Raw genomic sequence first — 17,981 nt, 5'->3', positions numbered from 1 at the left:
TCCCACTGCAAGCCTTGCCCTATGCACGCTCCGACCACTACCCATTCCAGCCCTACAACTGGCAAAACATATACTACCAAAGGTAGAGCCACTGTGAAAGAATGCATTATAGACCAGCTGTTATGTAAACATTGTTCGGCCTTTTACATAAACATGACTGCCACCCATTTATCACCAGGATTAATGGGTATAGGCAGAAGGTGTATACCAGCAACACACAATGTCCCAGTGCAGAACGTGCTCTGTAACACGACAGTCTTGACCTCGGTGCCTGTTTCACAACATGTGCCATCTAGATTCTTCCCCCTTGACACCAGTGTCTCAGAACTCCACAGGTGGGAACTAACACTACACCATGTCCTTGGTTCTCGCCCCCCACCTGGATTCAGTTTACGTTAATTCCTTCCATCTCAGCATTTCTACACAGTAACCACTCCCTTCTTCACTCCATTTTAATTTTCTATGTTTGTCATTGTGACCTGTCTATTTTTGCTGTCCCCCCTCCCAACTCTGTTACATACAATGCACTTACCTTTTCACCCTTATTAACTCACGCATGATGTTTTAGTGCTAATAACATCTTGCATATTATCCTGTCTTCCAATTTTAAGCTATCAGATTTTCAAATCTCGTCCAGAGCAGTCCCCAACAATCAATCTTTCTCATCCTGTACGGTAATTCTCCCCTGATCTGGGGCTCTAGGTGACCTTTCTGAACTGTATCCCTTTTTCTAAACCTCTCCAGACCTCTTCTTTCACCTTCTACTCTTCTGCCAGAAGAAGGAGCCACTGGCTCTGAAAACTTGTGAAAGTTAAACCTTTTTGCGTGTGCGTTCTCCTGCCGCTGCTTGGTGAGTAGATCTTTTTATCTATCCATTTATACTACGTTGTCAATAATTACTCATCTAGAGTAGAGTGATGTGTGACCCGTAGACATGTGTAAAAGAACACTGTTTTCTGTTACATATGTATGCACTACACATCAGTCTGCTATAGGTGAGTGACTGCCTTTCCATTATTTTACGCACTGAAACTTGATCTGGTTCTTCCTGTCCTCAGATACTGTCAGCTCAGAAGTATTGGTGGAGTTCATGTTGCAGCAAAGATTGACTTAACAACAATATCTCTGACTCCCATCAGTTTACCCTATAGAACATGATTCCTGGCACTTTCATAACTATTATTTGCACGTGATGTAAGGAGGCTTTCTGTTACAATCATCTGCAGTAGCTATCTCCTCTATGTAATGATGCAAACAGGTGATGACAAATTTTATAGAACAGCAAAAACCAAAAAATACTATCATTCCTACAATTCCACATCTTCGTGATTTAATTCCCAATGTGTTTGTTAACAGAAGAAGAAGAAAAATACAAATTAAAATATTGGTCTCAGGTTCTGAGAAATGTTCTATGGTAGATATATGCGAATTAGATGTGTCTGCACATCAGACACAAGTTGCATTTGAATGAATGGGGTAAGCGTCTTCTGTGGAAAAATAAAAATAATTAAAAGACAATCAAACTTAGGAAAACAGTTTTCCACTAAGTTTTTTGGAGTATAGCATTTTCAGCATAGACACATAAAGGCATAATACCTTCTGGCAACACTGCCAAAGACAGAGATTCAAAACATTCCCAAATGCCCAGTAAATTATTAGTAAAAAAGAACAAACAGGTGGATTTCTAGAAGAGAGTATTTCTCACATGCATTATGAATAAACTTGAGTTCTGTGTTGAAGAGACTTGTACTTTTAATTTAAATAATAATAAAATTTTAAGTGTTTATTGTAAAAAGATACACAGTGGTGGTGGTGTGGCCTTTTATGTTAGAAATAATAGTCGGTGTGAAAAGATTGAGTGTATAATGTTGCTTTTGAGATGAACTTTGCAGCAGTAAAAATAAAGCTATTCATGTGCAACACGATAATACTTCCCTATATAGATCTGGCGAAACTCTCAACAAACAAAAAATCTGCCTCTTCAGGCTTTCCTGGCACATATGTTCAATATATGGCTTTCGTGTCTTTTGCTGGATTAAATTTTGTGCATCCCACTCAAATATTTCCTCAAAGCGATGGGAAGACATTGTTAGATGATGGCTGCCCATTATTGCTAGTAATTAGCAACTGCCTAAGTCAGCACTACTATTGCGTGTTATGAAGGTATTGTTTGAAAGTCGTGCCTATGGAATTGAGTTGCTTATGGACAGATGACATAAGCATGTTCATAACTCCATATCAGAAGCTGAGATGTAGCTTTTTGCATTCTGACAACAGTTACACCACGACATAATGGAGGGTCCATCTAGCAGCAATTTTGATATGGCTCCCAGCCACAGCGGCACTCAGCACATGTGCAAAAGACCACATTTCAGCACTCAGCTGGGTGCTTTCAAAATGCTACCACCATCTGTCTGCAACCAACTCTAACATGTATTTGTGACTTCAAAATAAGGCTTCCATGATGGACTTTAGCATGCGGATACAGACAGTTCCTATTTGTCATCAGTAACAAGCAGCCACTATTTAACAATGTCAGGCAGTTGCCTCAAGGAAATATTGTGTGATAAACAGATTGTAAACAAGCTGCATACCTTAGAGCCATATAGTGAACAAAAAAGTGGTTATACAGGTAATAATAAGACATGTGAATACGAGGGTTGGAACTTAAATAGTGGCAACTATTTATTCACAACCGATACAAAAGAGTTACATGTTTGCACCTGTTACTGTCCTTCAAAGTTGTCACCAGCATTGTGTAGAACCTGTTGCCAGTGATGTAGAAGGCATAGTATACCGTTAGCAGAGCCTTTTCTGTTGATGGTGCGAATGGAGCGGTCTACTGCCTGTCAAATCTCTGGAACAGTTCTGAAGCGAATGCCACGAAGTGGTTCCTCCATTTTCGGAATCAAATCAAAGTCAAAAGGACTTAAGTCCAGGGAGTATAGTGGATGGTACAGTACTTCCCAGTCCCATTGACCGGACAGAGCAGCCACAGCTTGCACTGTATGCACCCGTACATTTTCATGCAAAATGATGGGTGGGTTGCGCAGAAAGTGTCGCCACTTCTTTTGCAAAGCTGGTCGCAGGTGATGCTCCAAAAACAAACAGTAATACTGTGCATTGATGGTCTACCGCGTAGGAACGAAATGCGTTAGGATAGCACCATCACAGTCATACATGAGAATCACCATAACTTTAGACCGCTCCATTTGCGCCATCAACAGAACAGGCTCTGCTAACAGTGTACTAAGCCTTCCACATCGCTGGCAACAGGCACCACACAATGCTGATGACTACTTTGAAGGACAGTAACAGGTGCAAACATGTAACTCTTTTGTATCGCTTGTGAATAAATAGTTGCCACTACTTAAGCTCCAACCCTCGTATATGCTCTTCCAGCTGCAAACTTAATTGTGTTAGGTATTCTTGTATGTTACAGTACTAAAAACATAACCATATAAATTCAAACCCACAGCATAACACCTTCCTCACAGATGTTCATTGTACATGTTGCCAGTAATTTAAATAGGGAAGAATTAGCAATTAGAACTATTGGAAACTCTCTCTAATCATAAGGCTCTATCCATGGAAAATAATACAGATGATAAAATAGTGCCACAGAAGTACTTATTTATGAAAGAAACTGATTAAGGAAGTCCTTACTCATAAACTAGCAGCATATATGAGGACATTTTCATGAAATATTTAACCATAGTGTAAATCATATGTGCCTAGTAGCGAAACTGTTAAAGAAATTGGTCAATGGGAATAATCTTAAAATTCCTCTAACAGTCATCAAATTGATGGAACATGTGAAAGACTTGTATATCCTGTATAGGACCACCTATTCTCAATACTCCCTGACAAAGTACAAAACCAGCAGAAAAGCACATGAAGAGCTCTTTAAAATATAAAAGCACAATTTTACAATGTTCAGACAAGTGAATCCACTTATGATAGTGAAACAGCCTGGAGTATAGTAAATTAGAAAATATTAGAAAAGAGAGTATTTAGGCTTTGGTAATATAGTACTAAGAGAAAATGATATTGGTGAGTGCATCAAAAAGAGGACATAAGCTTTCGTAGAACAATATAGTAAGGCATGCGAGGGAAAACATGGATTGTCCAATACCAGGGATACATTCAAGTAGATTGAGTGATTAATTTTTCCTGGTGAGAGTTCTGGAATGAGAGATCTTAAAAATTATTTCAAAGCTCAAAATAAAAACTTGCAATACTTGCAATAATATTTTGCACGAAAATGTACGGGTGCATACAGTGCAAGCTGTGGCTGCTCTGTCCGGTCAATGGGACTGGGAAGTACTGTACCATCCACTATACTCCCCGGACTTAAGTCCTTGTGACTTTGATTTGATTCCGAAAATGGAGGAACCACTTTGTGGCATTCGCTTCAGAACTGTTCCAGAGATTTGACAGGCAGTAGACCGCTCCATTCGCACCATCAACAGAAAAGGCTCTGCTAACGGTATACTACATCTTCTACATCACTGACAACAGGTTCTACACAATGCTGGTGACAACTTTGAAGGACAGTAACAGGTGCAAACATGTAACTCTTTTGTATCGTTTGTGAATAAATAGTTGCCACTATTTAAGTTCCAACCCTCGTATTCACATGTCTTATTATTACCTGTATAACCACTTTTTTGTTCACTATAGCTGAGATGACATAAACAATTAAATTATTTAAAATGCAGAAATGAAATACTAAAACTATTATAGTATTTAATAAAGAATTCAGTTAACCAAAGAACTTTCCATTACCTCTTTAAGGCCACTGAAATATAATCAGTGTATAAAGGGAGAGACAATGCTTGATTTGCCTAATTACAGATCATTTTCAACTACCTCAACACTTGGCAGGCTATTTGAAAGAGTAATTCTTGATCAAGTGTAATCTTTCTGCTGCTAACAAGGTAACCTCCCCATCGCACCCCCCTCAGATTTAGTTATAACTTGGCACAGTGGATAGGCCTTGATAAACTGAACACAGATCAATTGAGAAAACAGGAAGAAGTTGTGTGGAACTGTGAAAAAATAAGCAAAATATACATACTGAGTAGTCCATGGGACACATAGGCAACATCAAGGAGCACGTGAGCTCAGCAGTGCCGTGGTCCCGTGGTAGCGTGAGCAGCTGCAGAAAGAGAGGTCCTTGGTTCAAGTCTTCCCACGAGTGAAAATTTTACTTTCTTTATTTTTGCATAGTTATTATCTGTCCGTTAGTTCATTGACGTCTCTGTTCACTGTAATAAGTTTAGTGTCTGTGTTTTGCGACCGCATCGCAAAACCATGCGATTAGTAGACGAAAGGACGTGCCTCTCCAATCGGAACCGAAAACATTTGATCGCAAGGTCATAGGTCAACCGATTCCTCCACAGGAAAACACATCTGATATATTCTATACGACACTGGTGACGGCATGTGCGTCACATGACAGGAATATGTTGTCGACCCACCTAACTTGTACACTTGGCGAATGGGTAAAAAGATTCTTCTACCTTGCCCGATTTAGGTTTTCTTGTGGATGTGATAATCACTCCCAAAAAAGTGATGAAAACATAAGAGTTTGTCACATAAACTGAAAATAAAAAATTAAAGTTTTCACTCGATGTAAGATTTGAACCAAGAACCTTTCGCTCCGCAACTGCTCACGTTACCACGAGACCACGGCGCTCCTGTGGTCTCTGTGTCCTTGATATTGCCTATCTTCCCATGAACTACTCAGTTTGTATATTTTGCTTATTTTTTCACAGTTCCACACAACTTCTTCTTGTTTTCTCAATTGATCTGTTCGGTTTTTCAAGGCCTGTCCACTGTGCCAACTTATAACTAAATCTGAGGGGGGTGCGAGGAGGTTCCCTTGTAAGTAGACTTGGTGAACAACTTGCAGCATGGATTCCATAATAACAGCAGTAACAACTTCCTTCCATGATGTTTTGAACAGACTGAACAATGGAAACAGTCATTCGGACTTGCCTAAATTAGTCTAAGACCTTCAATTCTGTGAATCATTGAATAATCTAATGCAAATTAGACTCTTGTACGGTACACAGAGAGTAGTACTAGATCTCTAAAATTATTATCTTCACAATATAAGACAAGGTGCCAAACTATATTATAAAAATGAAGGGAAGATCCTTACAATAAAATCATCAGACAAGAACTGCAATTGTCGAGCCAAAAAGGAAAGCATTCTTGTGCTATTTTTATTTCTTGTATGTATTAGTGATGTATAACACCACTACAGAACTTGAAGTTCGTGAAACACATTGTTGAATGTTATCAAGCAACTCCATGGAAATCCTATTTGGGACAAATTAAAACACTTAATAAAGAAGATATTTATGCTCACTGAAAGACATATGAACTCCCTTAATCATAATACTCATAATACTGTGTTAGAATATATATTCAGTGTCAGTATATTAGTGGTAGTAAATATTCATTTAATAATATGTGATGTGCTGTTTTTTGTGGTGTGATTATATTGGTTTAAATAAAAAAAGTTATGTTGACAACTGTGAAACTACTAAAAGCAAATTTTTAAAAGCTATTTGCAATATTTTGCTGCTTTATTTTGGCCAAAATGGAATAAAACTCACCAAATATCATTTGCACACCTTCCACTGTCAAACATATACATTACATTTAGTTGATATTGCCTTGTGACTTTAACTGAGATGTAAGTTAACATATTGAACATACTGAAGCACTGAAATCTCTTGACATAGTAAAGCTGCAGACCAGACTTGGATCAGTCCTGGACTTAGGCCATTAAAATCACAAAGATTCATTGCAGAGAGCTTCCACTCAAAAACCTGCAAGCCCACATTCCAATACTAGTCCAGAAGCATACCCTCTCTTTCCTAATGTTACTTGTAGAATGAACATGACAGTGAATTTAGACAAATTTGGACTTGTACAAAGGGACACCAAGAGTCATTTTTTGTGTGGACCATCCACAAACAGTATAGAATGAAGAGAAAATTCTGGAACACTGTATACCCTGACCTCAACCATACATTACTTGTGGGGTATAATTATAGATGTAGGTCACAGAATACTTTCACCTATAAAGTAAAAGTTTTCCATCTAGAAGTAGCCTCTTGCCTTTGATTAATCCTTTCACTACTGCATTCTTTATCTCAGAAGTGCTAGTCCAGTGAGCTTATTGAGAATTTTTATGGACTTTCAAAGAATAGAAGGAAGGTGTTAACATATTAAGGTTGTCTTGAGTGCGTCTCCTGAAAAGAACGTTGTCTGGAAGAAACAAAAGACCTGATTTGTGTCCTCACCTGGTGAGCAGTTTCATCCTGTCAGGAAGTTTCATAACCATGTACACTCCATTAAGGAATTGAAATTTCATTCTGTTAAAAAATTGTTTCTGTTCTTTGATTGCTTAACCCTTTTTTCCCCCAGGAAAGAAAAGTTATCACAGATAATTCCCAGTCACTGGATGCTCCGTTGGTTCAAAATTATCAGCTACATCCATCATGTTTATATATGAGAAAAAAGTTTGCCGATTGTCGGCCAGGAAGTTCAAATTTACTGACAAGGGTTGAGGTGTATGATGATAGATGCAAATTAAAATTTCTTCATTCAGAAAATTATTTTCCCAAAGGATGGAAGAACACAGACACCTACAAAGCATTCCCATCTATACAAGGTAATTGTGTCATTTTTGTATTTATTTATAAATGATGGTTTTGTTTATTACCATCTTCCTTAAATCTATCAAGTAATCTTTAGCAAATATATCATGTGAAAACGTTCTCATTCTGACATAGAAACTATAATGAGGAAGGCTCTGTCACAGTGCCTCAGTATTTTGAGACAAATACACATCTGGCCAGAAATATTTCAATACTTGGTGCTGTGACAGTTTTGTTAATTTATTTTTGTATTTATTTATTTTTGCTATTAGCTGGCTGGAAGTAAGTATGATTGTGATATTTTTATCATATTACTTTGTGGGCAGTTTTTGAAGTCACAAGGAAGCAACAAAGTGCTGTGACTAGAAAAGTAAATCATTCCGGTATCTCTTAAACATCCTGCGGGAGATTCTGCGATCAACTATAGATATTGTGGTTATGGAGTAGAAATGCAATGTAATTTCACTAACATAGTGTTATAAGGGCCTCTCAAAAGTGTCTGAGGCAGGGATGGTGTCAGTATCACTGAAATGTTGTTTTTGTTGAATGGCACCTTATTTTTCGAGAAATATTGTTATCTGATCATTATTTCAGCTTAGTCACTCATCAAGGGATAAAACATAATATTTATATCTGATTTGTGTAAGCCATAGCGTAAATGGTAAAACATATACCATCTACTCATCCATGGGAAATTGTGCACTCCTCTGCTTGACAGTGTATTTCAGTACACAGATTACATTACGTGACCTGTGTCATATGGTACATTCTCATGTATGAGCAAAGACAAACTTATGAATTTATGGATATATTATTTGAATGTAGACGATCTGTGTTCTACATGGTGTCTTCAGGCGTTAATGAATTTTGCTCGGTCTCGGAGATCTAAGAAAGTAATCCATAATATTTTATTCCCTGGTGATAGGCTTAGCTCAGATGCTGTTTAGATATTAGAATAATTTAAATGCAGCTGAGGTATCTTCTTCAAAAGTTAGATGATGATCATGAAATTTATGTAAACTACAGAATATTGCACATCAAATGTGTTGTTTTTGTTATTTTGGTACATTTAACGGAATAACCTACACCAAGTGTCATGACCTGCAGATGAGTCTTTTTATACAGCTTTTCAACATTTTGATCTGTGAGCAACAGTGCATGATGAGACAAACAGTTTGGTTGGTGAGGGTAGGGACGAAGCTGGGGTGGGAAGGGGGAGGGATAGCAGGGTAGGGGTGGAGGATCAGTAAACTCCAGTCTGGTCACAAGCATCACCTATTCCGTCAGAGGCAGAGCTACATGTGAAATCAGTTATGTGATCTACAAGCTAAACTGCAACCACTGTGATGCGTTCTATGTGGGCATGACATCCGAGAAGCTGTCTGTCTGCATGAATGCCCATTGACAAATGATGGTCAAGAAACAGCTGAAACACCCAGTCACTGAACCCACTGCCCAACACAACATTCTTCATTTCAGTATCTGCTTCACAGCCTGAGCCATCTGGATCCTTCTTAGCACCACCACTTTTCTGAACCGTGCAGGTGAGAACACTCCCTGCAATATATCCTATGTTTCCATAACCTTCCAGCCCTCAACCTTCATTTGTCACTGCCCTCTTTCCACCTGTCCCCTTCCCGGTACTACACAGACTTCTGTTTCACTAGTGCACACAATCTTTCTACTTCACTCCTACTTAATTTTCAACTGCAAAGTAATGAGTGGCAGAATACAAACATGACCATTCTTCTTTGGAAGATGATCCATATGCTGGATGCCCTTGAACTGCATTCATTAATGAAAACAACGGTTAAAGTGCACGGTATAGTATTGCCAGATTGATGATTAATGGCATATGGAATACCTTACCCCTACTGGCATTTTTGAAGATTTGATACTTTTTATATGAAGATTTAACTATGAAATAACTTTGTAGAAGACAGATACTAAAAGAAATGCATCAAAATTGACATAAAAGATCCAACCAAGTTGGTCATAGATTTGCTACTGTGGTTGGAACAGGAGACTAAAACTACATGACAGAACCAGAGGTCAATCAAAGCAGTGAGTGGAAGGTGGTGTTCCAGTAACAAAGAAGACAAAGCAGGTTTCATTACCCATATACTTTGTGATCAGGATGCAAAAGGCATTCTTCTGATTACCTCGTGAAGGGCAAACCAGTAATGGCGAATGTTACAGAAGTCTTCTGTATCAACTGGATGGACAAAAGGCCTGCATTGCTGAAGAATTTCAACAAGACACGTGCCTGTTATGTTATGGAGGAACTGGGAAATTTGGAGTATAAATTGTTGCAGTTTCTTCACTAGTTACCAATTTTGGTACACTCTGACCTTCACATATCCTCAGATTTGAAGAAATACATCTCTGGAAAATCATTTAGTATCACTGCCTCCAAGGATTGCACATGAGAGATGGAATCTACCTATGGGAAAACAGTGAACAAACTGGGTTGCTCTGAAAGAGAGCTACGATGAAATATAAGTGTGCTTATGATCTAAAAAAGAAAATGTTGTTTCATTGCCTGTTGAAAAGTGTACTCTTTGCCCTTATACAGAACATGAATATTAAGTCTGCAGAGGTTAATGTAAAAAGCTACGTGGTATCGAGAAAAAATTCTCCTCAGTGCTTTGATGTGCCCTATCTGTGAGATAGTACTAAAGCTGTCCACAGAAAGGAAAATGATTGGAGATTGTTGCTGGTGTTATTTCACTTTCACATTTATTTAATTAATCTATTGATTATTAACTTTGGTGTCATATGTATTCTTTTCTATTAAGTATCATAAAAATGGTTTTCACCTATAGTAAGCCAGTTTATTAAAAGTGGACACATGATTTTCCTTTCTTCTTGTACAGTAGACCAGGTAGTCAGGCACGCCTCAGAAATTTTCCTATATTTTTAGCTCTGTGCCATGGGCAGTAGAGTCAGGTGTCTTCAAGAAAGATCAGAACTGTTCGGCACACTGCCTGGTCAGTATCAATTGTCGGTCTCAGTGAGAGATTATGTTCTCGCAAAGATAAGCCAATTGCATTATTAACTTTGTGATGTATCACTAGACCTAAACTTACAGTACTTACATTTGCATCAGTATTTTGCAGTCTTATTTAATAGTTATTAATAAAGTCATTGAGTGTATCAATACTCAGCTACTTGTACAATTGTTAAGTAGACCGCAGCACAGTATAAAGTGTTTAAATGGTATAAAATTAACATTTTTTGTTAATTGAAGTGGGTCAGGAACAAATACTAAGTGTGTGTACTGCATGTAAGTGTAGTAGAGTCATTTTAAGGGATACATTTTGTTCTCTGGGCTTAACGGGATGGTGGGATAGCAGTGGGTAGCTGGAGGGTAGAAGTGTGAGGGAAGGTAGCTCACTGGATTGTGGTTATGGACTTCACTCCTTTATAAGTCTACATACTATAGAGCGAGCAATCAGTTCCCTCATCTCTGTACCCACCAGATCACAAGAAAGTTCTATTGACTGTTGCCTACGAATCACTGGCGACGTAGAGTGCAGTTTGATGTTTATTTTCCACAGAGTGCATTACCACTATGTGGAATACATACATAACTTACTAATAATACTAATGCAAAAAACATTTATGGAGAGAATTTACGTAAATTGCACACTGTTCTACATTGCTAGAGAGTAAATTGATTTTTAGTCATCCAATATGACAGCTGCACTGTTCTTCCAGGAAAGGTGAGATCGCAGACCACAAACACTGCTCACTTTTTGGTTTACAGACAGAGCTATACCTCCTCAGCATTTCCATTACAAGATTACATTTTCAGTTTATTAAGTCAGTACTTATTTGCAGTTGTTAAGCAAGCTACTATGTAAGAAAGCTTAACACTTGCATCGAGGCTGCCAACTGTCTACCACATTGAAGACTCTGCCCCAAATTTGATATGCTGTCAATGTATTACAATGTTGATTTCATTGCCTCTACTATTAATGCCCCCCCCCCCCCCCCCCATGAACCATGGACCTTGCCGTTGGTAGGGAGGCTTGCGTGCCTCAGCGATACAGATAGCCGTACCGTAGGTACAACCACAACGGAGGGGTATCTGTTGAGAGGCCAGACAAACGTGTGGTTCCTGAAGAGGGGCAGCAGCCTTTTCAGTAGTTACAAGGGCAACAGTCTGGATGATTGACTGATCTGGCCTTGTAACAATAACCAAAATGGCCTTGCTGTGCTGGTACTGCGAACGGCTGAAAGCAAGGGGAAACTACGGCCGTAATTTTTCCCGAGGGCATGCAGCTTTACTGTATGATTAAATGATGATGGCGTCCTCTTGGGTAAAATATTCCGGAGGTAAAATAGTCCCCCATTCGGATCTCCGGGCGGGGACTACTCAAGAGGATGTCATTATCAGGAGAAAGAAAATTGGCATTCTACGGATCGGAGCGTGGAATGTCAGATCTCTTAATCGGGCAGGTAGGTTAGAAAATTTGAAAAGGGAAATGGATAGGTTAAAGTTAGATATAGTGGGAATTAGTGAAGTTCGGTGGCAGCAGGAACAAGACTTCTGGTCAGGTGACTACAGGATTATAAACACAAAGTCAAATAGGGGTAATGCAGGAGTAGGTTTAATAATGAATAGGAAAATAGGAACGCGGGTAAGCTACTACAAACAGCTTAGTGAACGCATTATTGTGGCCAAGATAGATACGAAGTCCACACCTACTACAGTAGTACAAGTTTATATGCCAACTAGCTCTGCAGATGACGAAGAAATTGAAGAAATGTATGATGAAATAAAAGAAATTATTCAGATAGTGAAGGGAGACGAAAATTTAATAGTCATGGGTGACTGGAATTCGAGTGTAGGAAAAGGGAGAGAAGGAAACATAGTAGGTGAATATGGATTGGGGCTAAGAAATGAAAGAGGAAGCCGCCTGGTAGAATTTTGCACAGAGCACAACTTAATCATAGCTAACACTTGGTTTAAGAATCATGATAGAAGGTTGTATACATGGAAGAACCCTGGAGATACTAAGAGGTATCAGATAGATTATATAATGGTAAGACAGAGATTTAGGAACCAGGTTTTAAATTGTAAGACATTTCCAGGGGCAGATGTGGACTCTGACCACAATCTATTGGTTATGACCTGTAGATTAAAACTGAAGAAACTGCAAAAAGGTGGGAATTTAAGGAGATGGGACCTGGATAAACTGAAAGAGCCAGAGGTTGTAGAGAGGTTCAGGGAGAGCATAAGGGAACAATTGACAGGAATGGGGGAAAGAAATACAGTAGAAGAAGAATGGGTAACTTTGAGGGATGAAGTAGTGAAGGCAGCAGAGGATCAAGTAGGTAAAAAGACGAGGGCTAGTAGAAATCCTTGGGTAACAGAAGAAATATTGAATTTAATTGATGAAAGGAGAAAATATAAAAATGCAGTAAATGAAGCAGGCAAAAAGGAATACAAACGTCTCAAAAATGAGATCGACAGGAAGTGCAAAATGGCTAAGCAGGGATGGCTAGAGGACAAATGTAAGGATGTAGAGGCTTATCTCACTAGGGGTAAGATAGATACTGCCTACAGGAAAATTAAAGAGACCTTTGGAGATAAGAGAACCACTTGTATGAACATCAAGAGCTCAGATGGAAACCCAGTTCTAAGCAAAGAAGGGAAAGCAGAAAGGTGGAAGGAGTATATAGAGGGTCTATACAAGGGCGATGTACTTGAGGACAATATTATGGAAATGGAAGAGGATGTAGATGAAGATGAAATGGGAGGTATGATACTGCGTGAAGAGTTTGACAGAGCACTGAAAGACCTGAGTCGAAACAAGGCCCCCGGAGTAGACAACATTCCATTGGAACTACTGACGGCCTTGGGAGAGCCAGTCCTGACAAAACTCTACCATCTGGTGAGCAAGATGTATGAAACAGGCGAAATACCCTCAGACTTCAAGAAGAATATAATAATTCCAATCCCAAAGAAAGCAGGTGTTGACAGATGTGAGAATTACCGAACAATCAGTTTAATAAGCCACAGCTGCAAAATACTAACACGAATTCTTTACAGATGAATGTAAAAACTAGTAGAAGCCGACCTCGGGGAAGATCAGTTTGGATTCCATAGAAATACTGGAACACGTGAGGCAATACTGACCTTACGACTTATCTTAGAAAAAAGATTAAGGAAAGGCACACCTACGTTTCTAGCATTTGTAGACTTAGAGAAAGCTTTTGACAATGTTGACTGGAATACTCTCTTTCAAATTCTAAAGGTGGCAGGGGTAAAATACAGGGAGCAAAAGGCTATTTACAATTTGTACAGAAACCAGATGGCAGTTATAAGAGTCGAGAGACATGAAAGGGAAGCAGCAGTTGGGAAGGGAGTAAGACAGGGTTGTAGCCTCTCCCCGATGTTATTCAATCTGTATATTGAGCAAGCAGTAAAGGAAACAAAAGAAAAATTCTGAGTAGGTATTAAAATCCATGGAGAAGAAATAAAAACTTTGAGGTTCGCCGATGACATTGTAATTCTGTCAGAGACAGCAAAGGACTTGGAAGAGCAGTTGAACGGAATGGATGGTGTCTTGAAGGGAGGATATAAGATGAACATCAACAAAAGCAAAATGAGGATAATGGAATGTAGTCGAATTAAGTCGGGTGATGTTGAGGGTATTAGATTAGGAAATGAGACACTTAAAGTAGTAAAGGAGTTTTGCTATTTGGGGAGCCAAATAACTGATGATGGTCGAAGTAGAGAGGATATAAAATGTAGACTGGCAATGGCAAGGAAAGCGTTTCTGAAGAAGAGAAATTTGTTAACATCGAGTATAGATTTAAGTGTCAGGAAGTCATTTCTGAAAGTATTTGTATGGAGTGTAGCCATGTATGGAAGTGAAACATGGACGATAAATAGTTTAGACAAGAAGAGAATAGAAGCTTTCGAAATGTGGTGCTACAGAAGAATGCTGAAGATTAGATGGGTAGATCACATAACTAATGAGGAGGTACTGAATAGGATTGGGGAGAAGAGGAGTTTGTGGCACAACTTGACCAGAAGAAGGGATCGGTTGGTAGGACATGTTCTGAGGCATCAAGGGATCACCAATTTAGTATTGGAGGGCTGCGTGGAGGGTAAAAATCGTAGGGGGAGACCTAGAGATGAATACACTAAGCAGATTCAGAAGGATGTAGGTTGCAGTAGGTACTGGGAGATGAAGAAGCTTGCACAGGATAGAGTAGCATGGAGAGCTGCATCAAACCAGTCTCAGGACTGAAGACCACAACAACAACAACAACAACAACTATTAATGACTGGAACACTTTTTACAGCATGAGGGGTATCAAATGTGTCACATCAGCTTCAGCTCTCCTAACATTCGAAGAGGCCCAGAGGCTCAGATTGGCTCCCTCTACAATAGAAGTAGGTCTCATAGGTGCTACAGAACTTCATATATTTCAACATAAGTCAAGCAATGCAGATTAATGTTCTAGATTTGAGCCCAGTCAGTCACATTCCGTCAGACATATTATACCCACCTCGCAAGATACAATGTGGGTATGTGGGAAGTGCTATACTCAGTGCAGCCCACTCTACAAATGCCAGCAATTACTAAATGAAAGTTATTTATGCAGTATACTAGTAACACGATTATTAGTGAGAGAAGTGCAGTAACTTTTTGACCATCCATTAATTCACCACCAGTGACTATAACACAGTTACTTGGCTGTACAACACACTGTCTGTGACAGACAGCAGCAAAGTGCCACACTTTCAAATCCAGTCCCTTTCCAACCAACACTACGTAGATCACAGACATCACACACAAAAATTAAACACTTCTCAGCCATTGTTTACGAGAATGTATTTTACATAAAAGCTCTCTTAACAATTACAATTAAGCACTCAGTAAACTGAAAATAACTCCATTACATAAGCATGAGCTCAGTGAAGTTATTTTGTTCCCTCACTTAATAGAAGGTGAGAGGAAATGCTAGGGAGATATATCACCCTAGCTTAACAGTTCTGAATCCACTGCCCATCATGCCGAGCTACAAATGCAGAAAAATTTCTGAGGCATGTTGGACTATACAGTCTGCTGGATTATTGTGACCTCGCTGTATGAAAGTACAGAAAAGTGGGCAACTCTCATGGGTGAGGGAAGTTGTCTTTCCCAGAAGAACATTGCAGATGCCATACAGAATGGCTAAGAAGCAATTTCTCCTCTAGAAGTATAGGACCGTGTGCAGACATATATGTAGATTCTCTTTATATGTATTTCTTGTATTAGTATTATTAGTAACTCATATCTGTATTTCATGTTGCGTTAATGCACATTGTGGAAATACCTCCATGTACATTGTGTTGTCAGTGACCTGCAGGCGAGATGTGGAAGAGTCAGTATCACTTTCTGAAATGCCCTGTGGCTGCTTCCTGTGACTTAGTGGGACAGCAAGAGGGGGGAATCACCTGCTCACTATCAGTCTGCAGACCTGTGAAGGAGAGAAGTGCATGACCACAATCCATCTGTTTTAACTAGGAACACAAGGAAACACACAGCCGTAAAAGAAATACACATTTATTGGATCAAAGAATGCCAACACCAAGAGTAAAATATAGTTAAGAGTCACAAAGTGACAACAACAGGAATACAGAGCAGATACTGACATGTCTCAGAAACACTTACCAACAAGGGCTAGAGTCAAGTATATAGCCTTACTAACACTCTGTCCCCATTTGGTGTTGCTGGCTTTGTGCTGCGTGTGCACAGCAGTCCTTTTGATTGTGGTTGGTGATGTTGCTGCCCCTGGCGGTTGCCTCGGGGTATCTGTGCGGGCGCCATTTGAATGTTGATAAACACTATGCTTGCCTTAGTGACCTTACTCGTGTCCACTGTAGGTGCAGTAGCCATTGGGTTACTAAACTTCTCCTTCCTTCAAGAGGACAGACAGACAGCAAATGACATAAGGAAAATGAGAAAAAGCATCAGTTGCCAGTAACCTGAAAACATCTAAAAAGGGACCAGCAAAATCAATGTGGAGTCTTTCCCAAGGCTGTGTAGGGGCTGTCATGGTGAAAGTACAAGGTGTGGCACTTCCTACTGAACTGAACACTTGTGGCAGGCCATGACAATGTATTCCACCTCCCAGTCAATGCCCAACCAAAACACATGGAGGTGCATGTAGAGTTTGGTGTGGAAAATCGCTCGATGTTCCTTATGTAATAAACGAAGGACCTCCTGCTGCAGTGTCATTGGAACCACCAAGTGAGGAATGACTCCTTTCATTGCCAAAAGGATAATGCCGTCCGAGGAGGAGAGGAATGGTACAATGCATAATAAATCTAAAGCAGATCTGATGCCTGGCCCAGCGAATGGTCGGGCCACCCATACTGTATCATACTTATGACTTGTCAGAGCACCGGGTCCGGTGCCACAGCAGAGTCGACACGGGAACTGATGATGGGGAAGCCATTCACTGTCTCTCTTGCCTCTATATCCGGTTGAAAACAAAGCAATTCCTCCTGATCGAATGAGGACTCTGGGCCCACGGGGAGCCAGGACAGAGCATCTGTGTTCGGATGTTGTGACATGGGACAAAAATGGGTCTTATGATTGTATCAGTACAAGAACAGAGCTCATCACTGAAGATGATGAGTGAATTTGTGTGGTAAGGATGCTGACTGGCTAAACAGGGACTCTAAGGCCTTAACATGGTAAATAAATGAAATTTTGCACCATTTAAGAACACATGAATTTCTTTAACCCACATGAGAATAATTTTGCTGAGTCGAGGTGAGTGTTTTCGAAGCAAAGGCAATAGGCTGTTGGGAGCCATCTGAATGGCGATGGATCAGGACAGCTCACATCACATAACATATGCTTGCCATGTTGAAATGTTGCAAGACACAATGCGCTGCGGTGACTATGCTCAAGTTGCAGATGGATGCTCACAAGCTGCAGACCAAACAAAATAAGCATGTTTATGTGGTGACATATGCGAAGGATGGGTGATAGCAGCCACTCTGGGAATAAACTTTTGACAGTATGCCACTTTGCTAAGGAAAGCCTGAAGTCCTTGGATATAGTCATATGGGGAAAAGCCATAATGACAGTGGCATGTTCCATGCCGCTGCTGTGGGACTTTTTTTACACTCACAGCAAGAGGCCCGCTTGTGCTTTACGACAAGAGAGGTCCACCAAGGAAGTGACGTTCACTGTTCCTGCTGCCAATGAAGTGTTTGTCTGCATCAACAGGTTGACTTGTTTGTGCTGATGCTACCTCATCTTCCCCCAGTGTGTTTGACTTCAT

The 17,981-nt window shown here is 39.7% G+C and overlaps 1 protein-coding gene across 1 annotated transcript in view; it reads left to right on the top strand.

Moving 5' to 3' along the window:
• LOC126251775 (condensin complex subunit 2) overlaps positions 1 to 17,981 on the top strand; it is a 201,659-nt gene that overhangs the window by 83,655 nt on the left and 100,023 nt on the right. Inside the window, exon 5 of the mRNA XM_049952398.1 lies at positions 7,447 to 7,693. Coding sequence (XP_049808355.1) covers positions 7,447 to 7,693 — 247 coding nt within the window. The remainder of the gene's footprint in view (positions 1 to 7,446; positions 7,694 to 17,981) is intronic.

Source organism: Schistocerca nitens, chromosome 4, assembly GCF_023898315.1.
Source record: "Schistocerca nitens isolate TAMUIC-IGC-003100 chromosome 4, iqSchNite1.1, whole genome shotgun sequence".
In the NCBI taxonomy this organism is placed as follows: Eukaryota; Metazoa; Arthropoda; class Insecta; order Orthoptera; family Acrididae; genus Schistocerca; species Schistocerca nitens.
The sequence above is the reverse complement of the archived record's forward strand: the minus strand, read 5'-3'. Positions and strand labels throughout refer to the sequence as shown.